General features: G+C 37.7%; 1 protein-coding gene across 1 annotated transcript; it reads right to left on the reverse strand.

The window, feature by feature from the left end:
- Positions 1–740: 740 nt before the first annotated feature.
- On the reverse strand, positions 741–24,209 carry LOC134532016 (myotubularin-related protein 9). Its single transcript, XM_063368141.1, has 11 exons — positions 23,928–24,209; positions 22,826–22,988; positions 20,348–20,502; positions 18,113–18,238; positions 17,087–17,236; positions 15,264–15,375; positions 12,287–12,408; positions 10,207–10,313; positions 8,361–8,584; positions 7,507–7,676; positions 741–4,003 (listed from the first exon to the last, which is right to left on the reverse strand). The coding sequence occupies exons 1-11, from the start codon at positions 24,072–24,074 to the stop codon at positions 3,776–3,778; spliced, it is 1,704 nt and encodes a 567-aa protein (XP_063224211.1). The 5' UTR covers positions 24,075–24,209; the 3' UTR covers positions 741–3,775.
- Positions 24,210–24,224: the final 15 nt, after the last annotated feature.

Consider the following 24,224-nt stretch of genomic DNA (forward strand, 5'->3'; position numbering starts at 1 on the left):
GAGTGGACAGCTACAAGTTTTGTTAGAATTCAGTGAAAGGACTTTAATCCGGTATACTGTAATCTGGCACTAATCAAACTGATCACAATCTGATTTTTTCGAGGAGGGGGAGGGGAGATTCCAGCTGTTGGCATGGACGCCAGGTGGCATCACTCCGTTGCCGGTGTTTTCAGTTCGCTAAATTTGTTACTGTCAGTTTTCATTATAGTACAGTTTATCCTGTTTCTAGTAGGTTACATTAAATAACATTAGGTATTCACGGTAAAACTACCAATTCTGGTGTTGTGACAATCAGTAATTCGTCAAAATCGCTAATACGGAATGGCAGTGGTTTCGAAGGTGCCAGGTTAAAAACCTTTCCCTGTTGTAAATTAAGTGCAGTAGAGTCTGAAATTTATGTCAGTCACCTTTATAAGAAAGCTAGCAAAGCCAAAATTTCTTTTGGGCCTATTACACAATAATAAAAAAAAATAGCTTAAAAATTTTCCACAAAATTAATCACGTATGAGGCAAGTTTAAATTTAGAGTGCAAACATTAATTGTCATAGGATGTATTAATTTAAGCTGTTTAATATACAAACTAAATTTAAAAACCTAGTATTTTAAAACTATTTTACTACACAAGATTACACATACAAATAAAATTATGTTGACAAACTTCTGTTAGAAGATGAATCTTAATGGATGAGGCAAGTCTTGTAATGATGCAGTTGTAAAATAATAAGCGATATACATCTGTTGGACAACAATTTATTTTTACAAAATTATATACAATACAAAGTAATTCAAAACAAAACCCAAGAATAAAAATGAAGTATATTCAAACATAAATAAGTTCATAAAAAAAATAAAAAATCACAGTTCAGATCACCAAATATATTACATCATTTCATTTTATTGTATAAATATAATCATTAGCAACAAAATATTTTTCAGTTCACTATACAAATTATAAAATTACAAGAACAAAATAGGTTAGACAAATATATTTTTAATAACAAATAGAGTTCAAAACATTTTAAAACTAACATTGGACACACAAACTTAATCATTTATGAAGAAGCATATCAAAATATATGTGTAAAGTGTAAAACAAAAATGAAGGTTCATCACAACTTTCAAGCCATTGATGGTAGGCAATCCGTCTCACAAAAGAAGATTTCACAATATTAAATAACAAAAAAATTATATATAATACCACAAATAAATACACAAATAGAGGAGTAAAAAAAAAAAATCAAATAATCATGCAAATAACTGACAAAACGGTTCTAGCATATTCAAAGTTTTCTTAACATGTTCGAACATAACCGTTTTAAAACACTTTTTTCAAAATAATTTCTACTACTACTACTAATTAACCCCCCCTCCCTTAACTTAATTGATACTATCAAGTTTGTGGGACAAAATAAACCACTACATGGGTGAAGCAATGGGTAGAGGCAAAATTATATGGTGAATAGTAATAAAATAAAAATAACAGCGAACTTTAAGTCAATGCTCAGACAAACCCCAAAATAAAAGTCAATATCGCATAACACAGAAATGCGCCTCAATTATAGTTATATTAAAATATACAAATCATTCCATAAATCTTGAGTTAGGTTATTATTTAAAAACTTAAAGTGTTATTTATGAAGTAAAAACACTTTTTAAATTCTGTATATATATATATTTTTAAGTAAAGTAAATATAGTTGATATAAGTCAGTTATAGGTAAAGGCCTATAGAGAAACATCACAAAAAAATGTAAATGTATAACAATTTTTGGCTTTTAACATCAAATTTTTTTTTTATTATTGAATGTTTTAGTTACAGATTTTTGTTTAACTTACTCTCATCAAAATATGTAATACACTAATACGTAGTACTGTTTAATGTACACATTTGAAGTGTGTTACCACGAATTGTTGAAGCAGCTGAACTTGACCTTTGAATATATATACTGTATAGAAGTCGCCAGCCCAGGTTAAAATTTCTAATACGGTTTTGAGGTAGTTGGTTAATTCACCGCCGCAATCGCCACCATCTCTAGGGCATCGACTTGTGGTGGTCCCTAGCAGACAAGTTTCGAACTCTTCAAACACCCCTTCCCCCTCTTGTTGAACAACCTTGAGCTGCAGTGAATGATAGGTGGGGGGTGCGGGGAATGACAGCGGGCGACAGTTCTGCGCTCTAACGTGTAAATAACAACTAAGACGATACAGGGCGTTACGGCAGCGCACTGCAGCGGTGAAGTTCCCAAGCTGCTCCTCGTACGCTTCTGAAAAACGTAGAGTAAATCCTATCCACTCGCGACTTCTATACAGTATATATATTCAAAGACTTGACACAAACTTATTATTACATGTGTTTTAATTTTTAATGACAATCAAGACAAAATCCTCTATTTTCAATGATGAAATTTGTTTTTCTATGACACCACAAAATCTTGGCTCTAGCAGTGGGCTTCCAAACAGAATTAACATGAAGAGAGTGAGGCACACCAATAGCGATAGTTGATGTTTCATTGTCAGAGTGATGAACCCTCATTGTTGTCTATGCAGAGATCATGTAACATGCACATGGGGTATTATTTACACATTTACAAGAATGACCTAAGACACTAGGTTATTTGACCACTGCACTCAGTGGCATATTACAATGCAAGTTTATAGATTCTGTTTAACGAATGTATATAATGTGGGAAGGGATCTTGGTAAAAATGAAAACCATGTTTATGTGCTTAATCCACTTCAAAGTTTTCAACCAATGGATAGCACTAAAAGATACAAATGTTTCATTAGCAAAGCCAAGCTGGAAAGCCGTCTCCTACTCAAAGCAAATTACAAAATGTTGTCAACAATAATATAAAATAAATAAAAAAAGTTCATTCAACAAAATAAAATTCAATACTGGATTTTCCCATACAAAAACTATCATTTAATGTCTGAAAATTCACACTGCTTAACACTACAAATTATAACAAATTAAAGAGTGGCAGAATTATCATATCAATGCTATGTTGACTATAATTTAAGCACAGGAAAGAATCAAAGAGATTAACAATTTTAATTAGATTCCATTAGCATATTTTTATTTTGTATTTAAACACCCAAGATGAAAAAAAGTATATATATATATATGTGTGATCACAGCAATAAAATATGTGATAAACCAGGCAATATAATGCAAGACACATAGTTCTCGACTCCTGGAATGTACTATAGCTTTCTGCACAGACATCACTTCATGCATCAGTGTGTGGACATTCCACGTGAATCACAAAAATGAAACTGCACTCAATTCCAGGATTCCAGTATGTAGTTCGAATTGACCTCAGTGGACTTTTTTTAATATAAAAAAAAAAGGGGGGGGGGGGGGGGTGGGTAGAACGAACTTACAGGAATTCAGGATTAAACAATACTATCATACATGAAAAAAAAAAAAAAATCAGTATCATAGCACACTACAATACTTATGCGAAAGTGTAAATTAATTGTGGAAATAAATACTGAAAAAAATAATATTTGATGAAAAAAATTTTGAATTTGGTATGAACGTAACTCACTTTAAAAATATTTATCTCTTTAAAGTGCACACACAGGGTAGTAAAAACTGACCTTTTATTATTTGTTTGACATTTAACTTATTCGTTTAAAGTGCATACTTATATAAACGAAAAAAAAAAAATCACATTCCATCAATTTCGGGATGAACGTCTACAGGTACTCCCGGGATGAACGGCGCGGGGCTAGGCGTAGACGTGTCTGATGCAGAAAGCGCACGCCTTGCTTCAAGCGACCTGCGCGGCGACGACGGGCGGGGCGGGGGGCCGGGAGGCCGGGGCCAGCACGCCCGCCTCCACGGCCTCCCGCTCGAGGTCGGCCAGCTGGCGGCGCAGGCGCGCGGCCTTGAGGCGCAGCTCCTGGTCCCTCTGGCGCAGCGCCGCGGCCGTGCGGCACGCCTCCGCCTGCGGGGCCTGGCTCACCGTCCAGCGCAGGAACACCTCGTCCCAGAGGCCCTGTGGGGCCCGCGCCACTCCCCTCTCTCAAACACCACCACCACCGGTATCGTTCCCCAGCCAGGCGACCGCCCTTCGGGAATCTTTACCGTGTACATTTCAAGGGACGAATCCGACATATGGTAGCTGAAAGGCGTAAAAAAAAAAAAAAAAAAAAAACAACGACAACAACAACACGCAAGGAACAAAAAATTGCTATATCCTAAAAAAATAATTCTGCAACACCCTTTTTAAGTATCTGTTTTTAAACCACGTAGATGCAAAAATGGAATGTCTGCATTGGCAGGGAAGGTTGGTCAGTTAAAAACAAACCATGAAATTAACTAAAAAAAAAATCACAATAAAATGGTCTTTAATCTGGCAGGCTAGGGACCAAGTCCATTCCAGAACAGAGATTTTGCCAGATTATCGAACTCCAATATAGTTTTGAAGGGCAAAAATGTGAAATGTAATTGACTTGGCAGCTGACGCTAACAGGTGAAGTCCACCCGGAAAAAAATTGAATGCGAGTGAATTGGTACTGGATTACAGAATTGCCAAACCACAAAGGGCTGATTAAAGACCTTTTACTTTCATATACACACACACACATGTACATAAAGTAATTAGACAGTTAACTACAAAACTAGAATACTTTGTTCTAATTTAGTATACGTACACATGTTAATGAAAAAAACGTAGGAAAATAATGTTATTTGAATTTTTTTTTCCACAGTAACTAAAACTGAAAAAAGTCTATTAGTGAACTAACATTTTAATAAAAAGACACAGTAAAACAACAGGAGAAAATAAAAGATAAAAAATGAATGGCGTTTTGTTTTAGATAAGAGGAACTGTTTAACATCTTGCAACTCCACACGGTTGAAGCGCAATTGCCCGTTGATGGCAAAGTGGGCAGAAAGACACGCCGCAAGCTGAAAGGTAAATCTGGGCACGGCCTCCATGAAGTAAACCAATCGTGGTCACAGTCCTCGGAGCTGCTAAATTTCCCCAGGCCACCTGCCGGACCTTGCTACATTCTCAGAATGCTGGGTCAAAATAAAATGCCCAGCTAGAGTGGCTCCTAGCCATTCGGTTGCCAACCAATGGGCTTGCATCAAGCCAGGGTTGGTCTGGAAACACCAAATAATTGAAATAATAATAATATTCCTTATTATTCATATTTACTTAATTTTTCGTTATATTCACAGTAATTTAAAAGTTATTTTTATTTTTGAGCTTAAATGCATTCATCACCTTTTCACAACAATAGTTCTAATAGCACTTTCTGTGGACTGGCACAAGTATCTTCGCAAAAGAGGCTGTCGATAGCACGGGCAGTACGTACAAGCATACCTCCACAGTGTGATATAGTAAAAAAATAATTTTTTAAGCCACAGGTATAGCAATTCTAATATTGTATTTTACAATATTCTTAAAAAAAATACATTTTGTTAATTTGTGTAGTATAAAATTGTTGCAAAATTTAAATTGATTTGAATTTGATTTATAAACTATATAAATGTTACGATTTAATTTTGTAATAGTTGGTTAATCCAAACCTCGTTATTGCAAATTGACAAAATTATGGTCCCTTCAGGTTTGTATCATTGAGGTTTGACCGTACATGAGCGAGAACCCAAGGCTGGGGTCCTACCCTCCGAGCTCACCTGCTTCCACATCCTAGAAAGCCAACACGGAACAGAGACTCAAGGTGGAGCAGGAATGGGATAGATAAAAGGGAGGGGAATTGGAACAGGTAGGAGCTCCCTGAGAAAACCCGACAGCCATCATTGAAAATCCTAGTGAACTCACCAGAGAACGTCCGATGCAACAATCACATGGCCAAGAAACTAACACTAGACACGGAACAGTGGGACTCCATAATTACACACCTCCAGGAAAAACCACTCACAAAATGCAGGAAAGTGCAAGATCTGAGAAAGAGAAGTTACAGTAGAACCTCATTTTTACATATTTCAAGGGACCAGGAAAAAAATATGTAAAAACCGGGAAAATGCAAAATGAGGGAAATGTTCAAATTTTTTTTATCATCTTACTATATGGGAAACAATAAGAAAATATATACCACACTAAATAATATGTCAGAGACGGTTACGTTTTTATATATTAACTAAAACTTCACTATCTCACATGATTAAAATTATAAATATATCCAAAATCGCCGTTCTTCATTATTGCCGAAAGTTAAACATGAAATTTGCTGTTCTTGTGTAAGAGATGAGAATGTTGAAGCATCTTGATATAGCCACTTGGTGCTAAAATTTTGTAACACAATTGATTTTTGAACTTTGTATTTAATTACGTGTTAAAGTTTTATTAATTTCAGATTTTTTGAGAAATAATACTATAAAACGATAGCTACCACCATCAATATAATTGTTTACATTGAGGAATAGAAGTTAAATTGCCATTGCATTGTTTGGATATTCATTGCAGCCATTTGACTTTTCAGAATGTTTCTAATGTGTTAAAATGAACATCGCCAAATATGCACGAAGACGCCATATTTATAGGAAACTCGTACATTGCTTAAAACATATTTTAATAATGGAACGGTAACCCGCTCTTTTGTGTATTTAAAATGTGAGTTTTCACCTTTATTTTCATGCATAATACATTTAAGATTAAAGGGGAACGCTAAGAAAAGTACTTATTAATTTTCATGTTTATGTCACCAATGGTTTGGTTCATGGCCGTATGGTGTACAATAGCACCTGACACAAAAAAAAAAAGTAAGTTGTTTACAATGGCGAACGAAGCTGTGGTGACCATACACTCATGCAGTAACGCTTAATAATTAAACTTCACTCTATTCATTTTGAGAATTTGTTTTCTCTAAATTTTCCGATGGTTTGCCACGAAATACAGCACTAATTCTACGTAAACAGCGGGAAATGCTTTTGCACAAGGCGGGAAAAGAATGCATTATTAGTATAGGGAAATTGACAGTGCATGTAAAAAAATACGTTAATCGCGGGAATTCGTATATCGCGGGTACGTAAAAATGAGGTTCTACTGTATACTGTATACATGATATTCCGTAAAACTAAATAGGCAGGGGCAGCAATGTTTACGAAAAGCAGAATAAAGAATAGGCAGCAATACATTCATTACATAATTGGCTGGGATTTAATTTAGTCGCACAACAACTGTTTGCAAACAGATAACAGCTTTCCAATATCAGTTCTGCTGGACTGCGAATGGCCTGGTTAAATAACACAACTGTCTGGTTCAGATGTCAGCCAATGAAAGAAGTAGTAGAAAATTAATAAAGATAGGTTACTGAAACACTGGGTGAGGTCAAAGGGTATAGCTGAAAGACACTGGCCATATAAATACATACATGTTAATGAATGAATGAATGAAATACGGTTTAACGTCTTGTTGACCTCTGGGTCGTTAAGACGGCGAGGGGTGATGAGTTGAGGCATGAGCAGGCAGGACGAACGAGAGCACCGGGTCACGGGAACGCCTGCAACCCTGCGACCGGGGGGACTCACCAGGCTCATGGGGGCCACCGAGGGCCAGATGACCTTGCCGTTGGGCTCGTACATGGGGTTGAGGAAGGACTGCAGCACGTCCGGCCGGTTGAGGTGCGACCACAGGCTGACGGTGTGCTCCGCGAGCCCCAGGCGCGCCCGGTCCGCCTCGCAGGTCCCCAGGAACGTGCCTGCAGCGACAAACACACACTCACTCACACACGTGTGCGCGTCACGCCCAGTCTCCCTCTTACGCGGACCATCGCGGAGACGTCAAACAGGCGGCTCGCCAGTGACAGTAAACACTGAAATGCCCCTTAAGAGGGACCGCCTCGTCAGGTGTGTGTGTGTGTGTGTGTTAGTGAGGCGGGATGATAACCGCGACACTCGTTGGTATTTCTAGCGCGCTATAGCCTCTTAAGCGCAAGGGTCCGAACTGGCGCGGAGTCTTCTCGTCGTCACAGGACAACTGTGAAATTTGAGCGGTGACCGTAACATTATATGGCCGAGAAATGAAGATAAAGGTGTAATGCAAGTCTCTTAAGTGCTTTCAAGAATCTGTACTGGTTGTTTTACGCCTAAAAATTAATCTGAAAACATGCGTTTTAGCAGCCATTTTCACTCTTGTAAAAAATACAGTTTAAAGACTCAATCCGAAATCAAAAGTCCTTTTCAGCCGTCAGCGAACTCTTAAATGCTTTTCGTAAGCAGACCCCACTCGGATATATTGGGTGGTTTTGAAATCGCGTTGTTTTTCCTGAAGCTCTGCGCACCGTGTGTGTGCCCGGGTAGGAGGGGCCCTTAATACACCAACGAACACCTAAATACAGGTCAGTATGTAGAATTTAAACAATATTGTTCCTGATCCCACGCACCGAACTGGGAGCAGTAGGAGTGCTGGAACAGCGCCACGAGGAAGGAGGTGGCGAACTCGAAGCTGCAGGGGAACTGGCCGTGTATCTGCTGCAGGCAGTCCAGGAACAGCAGGAAGGTGGGCGCCTGGCCGCGCGACCGGCTGGCGGAGTAGCACGACCGGGCGTGCCGGGTGGGGAAGGGGTGGCCCGCCTGCAGCCACTCCCGCTCCACCAGCGCCTCCAGCCTGCGCACGCAAACAACCTCGGCAGTGAGGCGTCCCGCGTCCCGCTACCAAAACAACTCAAAAAGATTTTTTTGAAGTTTAAAACTTCCTTAGCTGCGTCGAGCGATTTTTTTGGTAGGGGCAAAACTTGTGGGTTCGCGTCACCGACATGCTGGTGACGTGTTGCGCCAGACCGGCGACGCGCAGCGACTTGTGTACATGTACACGCGTACATACACCAATACATTGTGTATGCTTGACTGAATCACGTGCGTGTTGGACTCTTTTTGGATGGGTGAAATCTTGCGAGTTCGCGCCACCAACATGCTGTGGTAGCAGTAAGTGAAGTTAGTTTGACCACGTGAATACATGAACTAGGTCTGACATCACTGGTAAGTCATAGCTAGGTAATGGAATTTTTACGTAATTTTTACATACCACTGACATATGTTGTGATTAAAAAAATGATGTAACGCTAAATGATATCATGCTGACATCGTACTGATATAATACCAAAATCATTTTCTTACGTAAATTTGACGTAGAAATGATGTCATATTACATATTGCACATTTAAAAACAAAGTTTTAAGTTTTCACTTCTGTAGACAGTCCTCATGACTGGCTATTTTTTTTTTTCCAAAGCTTTGACAATGCATACAATGAATAACTACAACACATACCATCAATTATTTTTTAACTAAACTAGGTTTATAACTAAAATAGGTTTATTAAAATAAAACAATTAAAAAATTCAACAGAGTAAAAAAATTACATAAACATTTTCAGGTTGTACTGCAAAATACACAAACAGAATTCTCTGACTTCTCCACGTCTTTTATACTTTTTAGCAACTTACTACCATTGCTTTAGTTATGCCTTGCAGATTCTTCAGTGTTGTGCCAGAAATATGCACACCCCACAATGACAAAAAGACTGGTAAAACTATGCACAAAATGATGTTTCTAATACATCACCACACACTGAGGCAACACCACAAGTTGGAATCTGGCCCCGCATGCTACAAAATATGACTCTGCTCAAAAATACTTGGCACGATAGCATCACAACAAACACTGAATCCAAATATGATATGCATGGAATGGTTAACAAGTTAGTGATACAGAAAGAGCCTTTATATAAACTTTTCATTCAAAATATTTGATCTAAATTATATTTCCCTTAAATTTAAAATTTTCTCTGACTAGTCCAGGTTTTCTTTGTTTTCCGTGTCCTTTTAGAAACAGGCCGTAAGTCAGCAGGAGATAAATTTTTGAGAGTACATATGTATCTACAAATATGAGCAAAACACACACACACACACACACACACACACACATGCAAAAAAAAGGAAGCATTTAAAAAATCTCTATGTTATATTTAGTTAAACACGAGAGAGAGAGAGAAAGAAAGAGAAACGAGGGAGGGTTGCGAGAAAGGAGAGAGAGAAGGGAGAGAGGAAAGAGAGAGAGAATAGGGTTATAGAGAGGGGGAGGGTAGGGGTAGGTGAGAGTGGAAAGGAAAAGAGGGAGGGTAGGAGAGAAAGGAAAGGTAGGGGGGGCAGAAGAGGGGAGGTCGGAGAGTAGTAACAGAGAGGGTGAAGGGAGAGAGAGGGGAAGAAGGAGAGAGGTCCCGGACGCTCACCCTCGCACGGTCCGGCAGTCAGGGTTCAGGATGACCTGGGCCAAGGACGTGACGAGCAGCGTGGCGTCCAGCCCCTCGGAGCCGTGCACCAGCACGGAGGCTCCCTCCTGCGTGCACAGACACAGCACGTCCGTCTCCAGATGCGTGTCTCGCGGGCTACAACTGAGCTACAGTCATCAATAGATCCAGCTGAAGGCTGACTTCAAACAAATAAAGAAAGCCAGGGAAGTTATTATTTATCTTCAGCTGGACTAAAAAAAAAACTTCTATAAATAACTAGACACACTATTTATGATAAACCTGAGACAAATTCTCAGTAGCTCAAAATACACAATAAATGCTAAGATTATTAATAAATATGTACTTTAACACAAGCATAAAGAAAAGAAAGAAAAAAACATACAACTATAAAAAAAGCCTTTTTTAGTATGAAAAAATTTAATTTAACACACACTTGAAATTTGACAAAATTTAAATGCAATTATTTACAATGAAGTAGATGTTTGAGTAAAGAATATTGATATAAAAAATTATTTAAGTGTTTACAAATACGGTCAAAATGTTTTAAAAGAGCATATCCATCTGGAGTTAGTTTAAACGACAAGCAAAATTCATACCTTTTTCAGACTATGATAGTACAAACATTTAATAATAATCAGTTGGCTGTTGTTTGTCTGAAGCAAGGAACAAGGCACAATACCAGAAAGAAAACCAAGAACACTATCATAACTACACACATTGCAGTCTTTATGTAGTGTTGCATGCAAATACTGGCTCCCTTATTTAAATTGTGCAATCATTAGATCAATGACAGGGCACTTAAGTAGTTTTGTAGATATTAAGCTGGAAGGTGTCAAAATGTGTCAGTATATGTGTGTGTGTGTGCGCGTGAGTATATATTACTGTGAAAGGTCTTTCATTTGGGCCATTAGAGTCCAAAGTCATGTCAGATTAACGATTTTATCATTTTATTGAACGACAAAATAGTTTTAAAGTAAATACCTAGTGTTCAAATTTGAAATATGAAATTTAATCCACTAGAAAAAAAATGTACAGAGGTGTAAATTGACAGTAACAATAATAAACTCTAAGCGAACTAAAACCGCAGGCAGCACAGTAATGCGACATAGCCACCAAGGCCAACAACCGTATCCACAATAAAAAATATTAACACAATCGGCTCGAATGGTGTCTGATTACTAGAGCCAATAGTTTAAAGTGTTATAAAAAAAAGTAAATTTCATTATTAGAAATACTGGATTTAATCTTTATCGTCTTATTAAAAATTAAAAAACACATGTAGGCGAATAATAAGTACATATAACACCTAATTACTTCGATAAATTGCTTTATAATTTCATGGTAGGATGCTTAAAATGTGTACATACAACAATTATACACATATTGATGAAAGTTAAACAAACTGCAACAAAATCATTTAATAAGTTCTTTAGTGTATGAGAAAGTTATAAATATAAACAAAAAGTACAGCTAAAGATTTGTTTTTAAACTCCAATGTCTAAAGCCCAATTTTTTTTACTATTAATATGAATAAAAAAATCAATGTGCAATGTTGAAAGCACAAACTTATTAATTATTATACTTATACCTACATTTACTTGTTATGTTTCTCTGTACACCATGTCTGTATAGTGTGTATTGTGTATTGTGTGTGTGTGTGTGTGTGTGTGTGTGTGTGTACGCGTGCGCGCGTGTGTGTATATATATATAAAGTTTTACTTAGGACATATTCTAGGTTTTTAAATAAAAGGTTGAATTAAAGATATAAGAAAATAATACTATATTCTAATACAAATAAAATAAGATAATATTGCTTTATTTTGTGTTGTGCCTTGCATTTCGGTGTTATGAGGTGTATTGACAACTATTACGGTGTTTTGAGTTTTATTGACTTCAATTTTGCTGTTTTTTCCTGCTTCTATCGCTATTCACGTATAATCTTGCCTCTACTGATTACAGAATGCGCTGAAGCATAGAACGCCGGATAAAAGACCTTTCAATGTAATTTCACTTATTGAAAAGAAAAAAAAGTGTTTTTGTCCCCTCGGACACCGCGCACCTGGTCCAAGCACTGCGCCACGAGGCAGGCGCAGTTCAGGGTCTCCTTGATGTGGGACAGCCAGTTGGAGGCCTCCAGGCGCGACAACCACCTGTCCACCGAGGCCGTCGTGTCGTTGCACGCTGCCAACACGACCACACACCAGACATCACGCGCCCGTCCCAGCTGACCACATCATTTTACAAGCCTATTCCTCCAACTGGACAGAACTCTACATGTGCATAGGTTGCCTTCAACTTGTTCAAACATCATCATAAGCAGTGCAAATACTAGTTTTTTGATGCAAAGCGAATATCAAATCGAATGTTTAAAATATTTGCAAATTCAAATTGAATTGCGAATACTGTCCTCGGTAAACCTGTATTATACTTATGTATTTTATAAAATAAAGGATTGAAGTAAAAAAAAAAATTGTTAAGTTTGTAATGTTTGAACTGATTAAGTGATTAACCAATTGGGCAATATAACATCGTTCAAACATTAAAAAAAAAACCATGTTTTCATAAAAGGAAACTGAGAGCCATCTTTTGAACTTTTTTTAAAATTACAACCTTATTAAAGCAAAACATATAAAACAACAACAACAACAAAAACAACAACAACAACAACAAAATTCAGAGCAAATCTTAAGCTTCCAATGTTTTAAAGCTTGGCAACAAATGCAAAGCTTCACGTCAGACACAAATCTTTTCATCACAACTGAAGCTTCAAATAAAACGTATAGCAAATTCTCTGGAATAGAAAAACTGAATGTTAAAAATAGTTTTGAATGATTCGCTTGGTCAAAGCTTCGCACAGGCCTAATAACAAGGGGCCTGTCCAGTCAAGAGTGTACATACATGTGTTAGCCTGATGCTTGCTGGTGCTTCTAGCGTTGTGTCTCCTACAAGCACAGGGCTCAGAGCTAGTGCACAGTCTTCTCATCAAGCATCGTGCAACTATGATATCTGAGCGGCAACCATTATATAAGATGGCGGATAAATGAAGATAAATATGTAGTGCAAGTCCCTTGAGTGTTTTCAAAATCTGTTCTAGGCTTTTCACGACTCTAAATTACTCTTGAAACGTGCGTTTTAGCCATTTTCACTCTCCTGAAAACACAGTTTGTAAACTAATTATGGAAACACAACTACTCTTCTGTCCTCAGCTTATTCTAGAATGCTTTCTGTAAAATGCTTGGCGAGGAAGAATTTATTTAAAAATAGACAGATGAAGTTTTCGAGAAGATGGTAATATTTTCTAAAGACTCTGTTAAACCAGTTGTAAAGAAAATCAATGTCACCACAACATAGCTAAGAATTCTAGATCCTTCTTTTGAATATTTTGGTGGCAAAGTGAAGCAGTCATTCTGATTTCCTAATTGCAAGTCGGATGTAAGTAAACGTCTTTCACGTGATGGTTCATCACCTGTGTTTAAAGATGCTGAAAAAGCAAATTAAATGAATGTTATTATTCAGAAGGAAGGAAGTGAAGTTAAAGCTTCAAATTGCCATATCGCAAAGAAGAATGAAATAACTTCATCCACTTTCTTTAAATGTTTCGTCAGAAAAAATTGTTTCAGGTGGGAACTGTGATCAAAATGTGGAACACACTGACAAAAATTCCCTATGCTGGCGCTCAGCTAGACATTCAGTTTGATGAATTGGATTTTTTGGGAATTTCAAAACACCGTTCCTAAAAAGGTTGCAGTATGGAAAGGTAATTTTTTAGGCCAAAGACATTTCTGTCAGGCGTGAAAAGCAGAAGATTTACTGTGAAACTTGTAACTACTCAACGTACAGCAAATTGATCTTGGTAAAGCATGTCCGCAAACATTTTGTGAAAACTGAACTTTTTAAGTGTACAATATGTGTTAAACAGTTCTGTTTCCATGTGATATTTGTATAAGGCATTTACCAAAATTGAGAAAAAGCTTGACATGACAGTGCATTCTGGAGAGAAGAATAGAGTAAGTCACATCTGTGGAAAAGATTTTATGAAAGAAAGTTATCTTAGGAAGCATGTTCCCAGCATTCATGAGAGTAACGAGGAACACTGCCTACAGTGTGATTTTACAATCTACTATGCTAGTAGTCTGAACGCTCATGTTGAACTCTGTCTTGAAGGCGAACTAAGTAATGTATGTCCAGCATGTGGACTCAATGTGAATGTGCGGTCTTCATTCACAGAACATCTTGAGCAGTTTTCAAATCGCCTGGTGTCTTCTGAAACTTTGCAAACTGTATATACGCCCAGAGAGGCGGGGCCCATAAGATGATTGTTAAATATGGCAATCAATAGTAACATAGTAATATTATTATTTCCTTGAAAACAGTTGTATATAAAAATTATATATTATTTTGTCAGAAATACGGCACCATGTACCAATTAAAGTATTCATATGCTGTTTAGGTATATGTATGTGCATGTAATAATAAAACATTCAAATGCCTTTTTACAGAATGGAAATGCTTATCAATAATCTGAAAGTGTTGGGATTAGCTGGGCTATGAACAAAAATGTTATGGTTAACAAGTACCAGAACAAGCCTAAAACAAAATTTTTCTGTAAGTCAGGAGAGCGAGTACTATATATATATATTTTTTTTGAATGCAATCTGGGCATAACTGTGTTCTGTTCCAAGAAAAAGAACTTAAAAATTGTTCATACTGCTTGCAATGTATTAGAAACCTTCGAGATAAAAGCAGGTCCACACTGTTAAATACAAGACAACCTAGAGTACGTAACATATAAATAACAAATTTTGCATAAGTTCAGAAGTAAAGTGTTCACAATATTTTTAATGCTACAGATGGTTTCTAAATCTTGTATTCATAAGGTTAAGTAGCAACTTCTCTAAAAAAAATTTTAAAATTTATTGTTGTGCAGTTAAAATGTGTAATTAAAATTAAAACTTTTTTTTTCTTTTCAAAAACACTAATAACCTAAAGCGCTACGTACACGCAGACATAATTTGAATCGAGCAAACACCACTCACCCTCGACCAGTTTGGTGAGGCAGTCGAGCAGCACGTTGTGTCGGTCGATGGGCTTGTTGACGAGACGCCACTGCGGGTAGTGTATCTGCAGCTCGTAGCCGCCGCCGCGCGACTGCAACCAACCCCGTCACTCAACAACTGGCTTCCACTGACAGACTGACACACCCCACGCAGCTGTCGGCCGGGACAGACTGACATGTATCACGTAGAGGATTTAAAAGGAACAGACAGGTACCAATAGATGCCATCTGGGTTTCAAAACACTTTAGGCCACTGCAACTTTCTGTGGTTTGATTTCAAAATTCTGTTTCGTTAAACCTTTCAGTCACAGTTTGTCAACATTAAAGATATTCCGAATTTTGATTTTTTTATTGTAACTAAATTATTATTTTTTTTGTGTGATAATATCTCACGCTATAATTATTTCATTAATGAATAATTATTTCATAACAATGAATAAAAGTAAATTTATTTATTTATTTCAGAGCCATAAAGAATGATGCCTACTAGAATGTGTACACCGTAACCCACACATTCAAGTTTTGAAAAACTCCATGCATCATTGGATATAAATTGTCCACTTCAGAAGTCGAATACACTGAAAGGGTTAAAAGTATTTAATCTAATAGAATATTTGAAGTTAATACGGTTTCTGGTTGCTACAAACAGTTTTCCCAGTGAAGTCATTGGTGTTTAGTTTTGAACTCATTTTCGGGAATGACTACAACTCTAATATTACTGTCATTAGACACTATGCCATAGTTTTTGAAAATTTATTATTGTGTGATTTTAGCCTTAACATAGGCAAATTTTGAACATTAGAAACTAATTATGGAATAAAAATTGTTGAAACCAATGTTTGTTTTGTCAGATCCTACATCCCCTCCTTAAATTTAGGACACACAAAGAATCCAATTAAAAGTCTGTGTAAAACAGAGAAAATTCATTGATTATAAAACACTCATGCATACGAAATACTATCTTTATATTCTTTATCCTGAAATTCGAAGTAGAATAGTTAAACTTTCATTGTCACAACCAATGTACCCACAAAGAATAACAATTAAGGCCCCCGCCTACCCAGGCACACATACGGTGTGCAGATCTTCATTAAAAAAAACCACGCTATTTCAAAACTACACATGATATCCAAGTGGGGTCTGATTACGGAAGGCTTTTAAGAACGTGCTGAGGGCAAAAAAGACGTTTTGATTTTGGATTAAATTTTAAACTATATTTTTAGAAGAGTTAAAATAGCTAAAAGGCGTGTTTTTAGAATAATAATTTAGGTGTAAAACAAGCGGTACAGATACTTGAAAGCATTTAAGGGACTTGCACTAAACCTTTACCTTCATTTCTATGCCATATACTGTTACGAACATTGTTCCTTTTTCACAGTTGTTCTACGGACACCCTGAAGACTTAGAGACGACACCGCGCTAGAAGCACCAGCGAGCGTCGCGCTTATCGTCCCGCCTCACTAACACACATACACCCCTGACGAGACAGTGCCCCTTAAGGGGGTTCCTGTCTCAAGCAACATGTTCACACGATATGATCTGTAGTTGCGTAAAACCTGGGGTGATGAGAATATTTGACACTGTGAAAATAATACAATTTTGATTAAAAATTTGATTAGATTGGGATAAGACGAAATTAAATTTATCGAGCTATAAAGTTATTCATAACATTTATTTAATTGTACACAAAAAGCAAACTTCTTGTTCTGAAACATGTAAATATATTTGTTAGGTAGTGTTTGTTTAAAAAACTTACAGGATCTTGTATGAAACCAAATGAAATTCTCGGGGGAAGAGTTGTACCTTGGCGGTCTGCGCGAGGTTCTGGGTGCGTGTGTCGATGATGTAGCCGCGCTTGCCCGGCCCCAGCACGGAGTTGATGAGCCGCTCGTCCTCCTTGCAGCGCCGCGAGCTGGGCCCCGTCAGGGGCTGGCTGCCGCGCATCAGCACGCTCTGCACAGCAAGTCCGGGTCCTCTCGACACGCGCAAACACACACGGCCGCCCTCCTCGGACGGGCGGGGTAGAGCCCATGCCACATGCCCACGGACACACGAGAGAGAGCTCACACAGATCCAAGAGGCCCGCGGGGCAGGGTTGCATGATTCAAACCACAATGGTTTAAAACACTGTATAAACCATGATTAGAGTTCCGGAAATTTCGCGGATTCCTCTGGCCCCAGGATAGAATTAAAAGTTATAGGTGTGCTCGACCCTTGTTTACTTTCCCATTGCTTATTTTCGTGGCGAGAACATTTTTATCCTTGTTATTTGGCACTACCTGATTCGCTTACTTCTCTCCCAGCTGGACGTCGTTGGCTCACGGTCGTAGAGGGGGCGTGTCCAGATAACTGCGGTCCAATCATGAACACAGTGCGACAGTGTGGAGGTTTGCATTATAGCTTGCGACTAAATGAAATTTGCGAAATTTCCGTGGCTCTAACTATGATTTAAACCAAGTTATTTTTATAATTTGTTTAAAATCATGCATATCTTAGAATTTAATTTTTAATGCAAAGATACTGGCACATACTTAAAACATCCAAATGGTTGCCATATCATTTTTTTTTGTTTTTATTAAATGAATTAAGCTGCTCCAACACACGTATTAGAAAATATTTGAATCAAGAAATAGTTTTTACAGAAATTAATGACTTTTATGTTACAGAAGAAAGTATAAGAAAATATTTTTTTTACCTAAATGTTTATAAGTAAAAAAAAATTTGAAATAAACCAATAAAACTGAAATACTGGATCTAAAAAATGCAACTGAACTAAATGTAAAACCATGAAAGCTATTCTCCGGTAATGACACACACACACACTCTCACCCCTCCGTCGTGCCTGTAGCTGAGGACGGGGAAGCGGCCCCCTTCCCTGAAGTTGGCCGCGGCTACGATCGTCTCGTCATCCACCGACTTGGGCACCACGACGGCGCTGGGGTAGGTGGGGCACACCTGCACAAGCCCCACTCTCTCACGAGCCCTGCGGCAAGGGTTTCCCTCGACCACGTGCTAGGTCGGTGGTCTCCGACCTCTCCCCCCTCACGAGACAATTTCCCCCCTCAGCTGAAGTGTTGCGGGCCACACTGCACCACTAGGGACAAGATTATATGGTGAATTGCGATAAAACAGAAATAACACTGAAAATACATATCATAATACTGAAATACAAGTTAATACACTATGAAGTACCAAAATGAAAGTTATATCATGGAATTAACCGGCATTTAACCATAACCTAATACAAATCATAAAAAAAAATTATCTTTTAATGTTTGAAATTCAAAGACCGTCATTTCCAAACAAAAAATTGCACTAAAGTGGATGGATCAGAAAAATTAATTTAATTTGTTTTATTGTGCACCTCACATTAAATCACTCACAAACCATCAATTTATTTTTATTGTTCAGAAAATAACTGTTATAAGACCAAAAATTAAAAAGCCCAAGACGTAAAAATTCAACTTATAAATATTACCACTATTTTGTGGAGTAATTATTACTAAACAGCATTTTTAAAAATTAAAACGATAACACTGAAATCTTGTTTTAAAAATGAAATTGTATTAAAAATATAACCATAAAATCTTGTCTCCATGTATCATACACAAAATATCAAAATAAAAGAATAACAAAGTGTAGTGTTAGGAATTGTTCTTTAGACACCACGAGTGTTTAACTGCACCACAAGGGGAGGTGGGATAGGGAGGTGGGGTAGGAAGGGGTAGAGGAGGACACTTGGTTCAGAATATTCACACTTGTTTGCCTGCCTGATGTGTTTCTCGAGAGTTGATTGTGTCTTTCAATGAATACACAGGCAGGCATTTCCAAGAACCTTACCGATTTACTATGCTTATCTTCTGCACAATCAGCCGTGTACAATTACAGTCACTGCAGGCTATACTCTACCCAAGGGTCACATCTAGGAACCTCACTCGCAAGCGCCTGCCGCCACAGTGTGCACCTCAGTAACTAGGCCTGTGCGAATGCTAGCTTTTTCATGTGAAGCGAATATCAAATTAAATGTTTAAAATATTTGCGAAGTCAAATAAATTGAGAATATTGTTCTCATCAAGGCTGTATTACACTTATTTTTTTTTTTATAAAATACTGGATTGACATAAAAAATTTTTTTTTTAACATTAGTAATGTTTGAACTGATTAAGTTATGAACCAATTGGGCTCCTATATATAAAACCATTTAATATAAAAATTATAAACTAACCATATATAATATTAATATTGAGAGCATTAATAAAACCAAGCCTCAGTGGCACATTTGATTGTTTTAAGTAACCAAAGGTATTCATGGGGGAAAAAAAAAACTTAAATATTTTCATGAGCGAGTCTTTGGCTTCCATGTTCTAAAGCTATGCACCAAATGCCTAGCTTCACAGATGCAAAGCTTTGCATCACAAATTCAAATAAAATGAATATCAAATTTCCTTGTGAAGTAAATTCAAGTATCAAAAAGAACTTCAATTGATCTGCTTAGTCGAAGCTTCGCACAGGCCTATAGGTAGGGCTCGAGGGCCAACAGACTCTGTGCCCTGGTTGATTAATGCATCTCCTAGACTTTAGCGGCCACTTCGAAAACAACAACTGGCGTAACATCTCGCTTCTTCGTGGAACTCAACTCGCCTCTGAACTCTAGCCAACTCTGTGGCGCTGCAAAGCGACGTGTCAGCATACTAAATGCTCGAAAAGAATTAAACGTGTGGCGTGGTGCTCTCACGTGCAGGCAACGGATTGAGCTGCTGACCCCTGACCACTTGCTGGCTAGCGGCACAGTAGTACCAAAACTGAAATACACACATAGGTAGTTGACGTGGTGCTAATTATATATTGACGCGAATACACCACGTCACCTACAAACGTTTGCAATAATTGAAATGTAACAAACTTGATTCCCTGTCCCAAAATAGTCACCACAAAGTCAGTATAGAAAAAAAAAAAAGAAACCCCCCTCCATTTTCAAACAGAAGCCTCTAAATTATAAACTGACCGGTGCTTGCAAAGACACGCGCTCCGTTTGAACGAGCGTGACGTGCTCGCTGCCCTCACCGAGAAGTCCCTGTTCACGTAGCTGATCCTCCACTCCTCGCCCTGGGCGGCCACCAGGTGGGCGTACTCCGTCTCCGGCCGGAACGCCGTCCAGCCGTCCTCCAGGATGGGGCTCATGGGCCGGTAGAAGAACGGGTACATCCTCGTCACGTCGTCTGCACCATGCCGGAGATACGCGTCAACCGCTGCCAGAGACTGGCTAGCACCTTTTTTTTTTGGCTGCATGCAAAGTTACTTTCAGACAGGGTTGACTGATTTAAAGCACAATGATTTAAACCATGTGCTTTTTATATAAAAAATAATTCTTTCAAATATAATTTTTTTTAATGAAACAACTAGTTCCACTTTAATAACAACAAAAAAAAAATGCTCATTAGTTTTTTTTTTTGTGATTTACAGGCACAAAAATTATATACTAATCACGATCCTATTAATTAAATTATCCGAACAATTAATCTTCTAAAATAAAATTAATTAGGGAATAACAGTCAAAATGTGATCATTAAAAAAATTCCTATTCTGTGGGAAATCCCTGACTGTACTGAGGGAAGTACCCATTCTATGGAGAATCCTCCTCCTGTGGGGAAATACCCTTTCTGTCGTTAAGTCCCAGTCAGATATACAGATTTGCTGGACTTAAGTTTTTTGCTGTTATAACTGTTCTGGTTCAACACTTTTCATTTTCATTTCATTTATTAGCGTCCTATATTTGACAGTACATATGTCCAGGTTTTGTCAGTAACATTATAAATAAAATACAACATCATAATACACTAACAAAACAATATAAAAAAAAAATACATTATAACACAATAATATATGTTACAATAAAAAATGATAATAAAAAACAATGCAGCAATTTATGTAGATGCACTGAGGAATTCATTAACAGAGTATGGAGCTATTCGTAGTAGGTAATCTTTGAGATGTCGTTTAAATATGGTATGTGATTGGGATGCTGTATTTAACAGGGATATCGGTAGAACATTTATTAGTTTAAGGCCCATGTAAAAAGGGTTCAATTCGTATTTTTTTGTTGAATGAAAAGGAATGTGATTCTTATAAATGGATCTGGTAAAGTGATTATGTATTTCATTATTCTTTACATACTTAATATTTTGAATTACATAAATGACAACCGAATATATATAAATGGCTGGAAATGTTAAGAGTTTGTTATTCAGGAAAATAGGCCTACAAGAATCTGTCTTACTAAGATTATAAATAATTCTAATAACCCGTTTTTGAAGCTTAAATATCTTTAGCCAATTTAAGGAATTTCCCCAAAAAATAACACCATATCTCATTATTGAATATATGTTTGCATAATACATAGCAATTACTGCTTTATGTGAAGTTACAGTATTAATAGTTTTTATGGCAAAACAAAGAGAACTAAGTCTACGACACAGAAAAGATATATGATTAGTCCAATTTAGATTCTCATCAAGATTCAGTCCCAGAGTGGCAGAAAGCGTGATGTTGTAAGGCTTTCATTTGAATATGCTGAGAACCAAAATAACATAATAATAAAATAAAAAAAAAACTGGTTTTAACCTAAAAAACAAGGTTGGTTGGTTTTTAGTTAATAACACAGTTAAACAGGAGATGATAAAATTAATTAATAAAAATCTATACTTATATATTTTTTTTTACAAATTGGGGTGATCCAGCTAGTTGTAAGGTATAGCAGGTTTAAAAGGCAGTTTTCAGCTGTGTGGAAAAAAATTTAGTTTTTTCTTAAGTACCTACCTACTAAGAGTAATTTCTTCAAAGTTCCATTCCTTAGTTGGCAATGTGTGTGATTTTTTTATAAACACAATTATATTACTGACTTTAAACACTTGCAGCAGTTGTGACTGAGCGCTCGGGGTGGGGAATCCGGGGGAAGGAATGAGCGGCCTCTCCGCTAAGCCAGTACAGGGCGGCCACTCTGACCTCCTAACACAGCCAAACCATAGGGACTGGACTTGCCGGTTTTTTCTGCGGTAAGGGTTTTTCTTACTATTATTGATTTTTAATTTTCTAATTTATCAGTTTTAAAATTTTATGTTCTTATAGTCCATTATGTATGCGTCATATTTCTGTTGTATTGGTATTTTTTTGTTTTGTTTTGGTCTCCTGTAAGTATCTGATATGTTTGATTTCACGTGTTGGCCAACTGTGGATGTGCGTACATCCTGTGGTTTCACTTCAGGTAGAGCTTGCCTACTTTGGTGCCGGTGAGAGGGGGTGTCACCAGGTACTTGCATTTTTGTTATTGTTTCGTTTTTGTTTTATTTTTGCCTTTTTTGTTTTGTTTTGTTTTGTACCTGTTTATATGTGTCATGCCCACCGCTAAAGCCCTAGGCTGTTGATTGGCATGTTACAAACTTAATAAAATATGGATACTCAAAGAAGCAGTTCTGCAGAAGTGTGTCAGCTATCGGAAACCCCCTGGAGCGCGCGTGGAGCTCGGGCTGAAGACGGCTGGCTCACCGATGGAAGAGAGGCCCTCCAAGGAGGCGGCGACCTTCGCAAAGTCGTCGGTCCCGCTGATGTCCAGCTGGATGATGCGGAAGTCCTTGCACTTGAGGATGACGCTGCCGCCCTGCACACCGTTCGGCTTCCGCTCCACCTGGTCCACGTTCCGGTGAAGCAGCTGGCCACAGACACACCCACAGACACACACACTCACAGTCTCCAGTCGATTCCACTGCAGTGATGAGAACAGATACTTGGGAACAATTGTGACGGTTGGCTTTTTTTTTTGTCATACAATCAGGTAGAGAAATATTGTGGGACTCGTCCACTATTTAGATTTCCTATTTCCTCGCAAAGTGTTCTCATGCACTCAGCTCTGTATTTATTGGTATATACATGGAAAACTTATATTGGTGTGTCTGTAATTGTACCTTCAGCATTAAGTAAAGGAGGTAATTGGTCATTTTTAGTAACAAATGTTGCTGTATCTAACTAACTAAACACAGACTGAGTCCATCAGGAATTATGTAGCTTTATAACAGTGACTGAATTTTCGAAATAAGTCCAGTAGTTTTCAATTTTACCCATAAAAAAAAATCCAAAATGGTATTTTTATATAATTAGTTTAGATGTCAAAGTCAGTGCATGAATTAACGTTCAACATCTCGTCTAAATCAAGGCATTAAGAGACAGATGAAGAGAGTAACTATGAGATGTGGCAGCATTAAGCGGGGGGTGTAACGGGAGTACCTCGAGGGAGAATGGGGCAAGCTGAGAACGACGCAGCAGACGGAGGTTCATAACGGGAGAAAAGATCATGGGAGGAAACTTCAAAGAGTTTGTAGGAGTCCTGAAAGAGGTAGGCAGTCAATCTTTGCGAGTCCCGGAAGGGGTTGGAGTGCGTTTGTGGGGAAGGTGGTGAAGGTGAAATCTCCTTGCCACTGTTTTAAAAACTTAGGGTTGGAGCTGCCGGGAATCGAATTTGAATCATAAATATAAGGCGAGCTGGCTGACCACAAACGTGACACCTACCGAACAGGGCTACCACACGTAAAATGAGTCACAACTGAAGAGAATGCAAATAAAAATAAATGAATGTTCTGTTAATTACGCTCACCATTAATTCTTCGAAACCCTCTTTTCTGGACGACAGAATCAAGTGGTGTCCGGTGATACAGAGTGTCCCGTCCACTGGTTTCATGAGTGGGGCATGCATTACAACACCGTCCAGTTTTGGTATTAATATTAGATCCACGAACTCCATTACTTCAGATCATATGCTTCAGATTAAATAAGCAGGAAGAGCTTGCACAAGTTGTCACCTAAAAATGACACAGGACATAGAAAAAAATTAAAGTTGGTATATTCTGTTTGACAGAAGAGTAAAACATAAACACAAACTAATCCATAGAAG

Source organism: Bacillus rossius, chromosome 5 (assembly GCF_032445375.1).
Source record: "Bacillus rossius redtenbacheri isolate Brsri chromosome 5, Brsri_v3, whole genome shotgun sequence".
NCBI lineage: Eukaryota > Metazoa > Arthropoda > Insecta > Phasmatodea > Bacillidae > Bacillus > Bacillus rossius.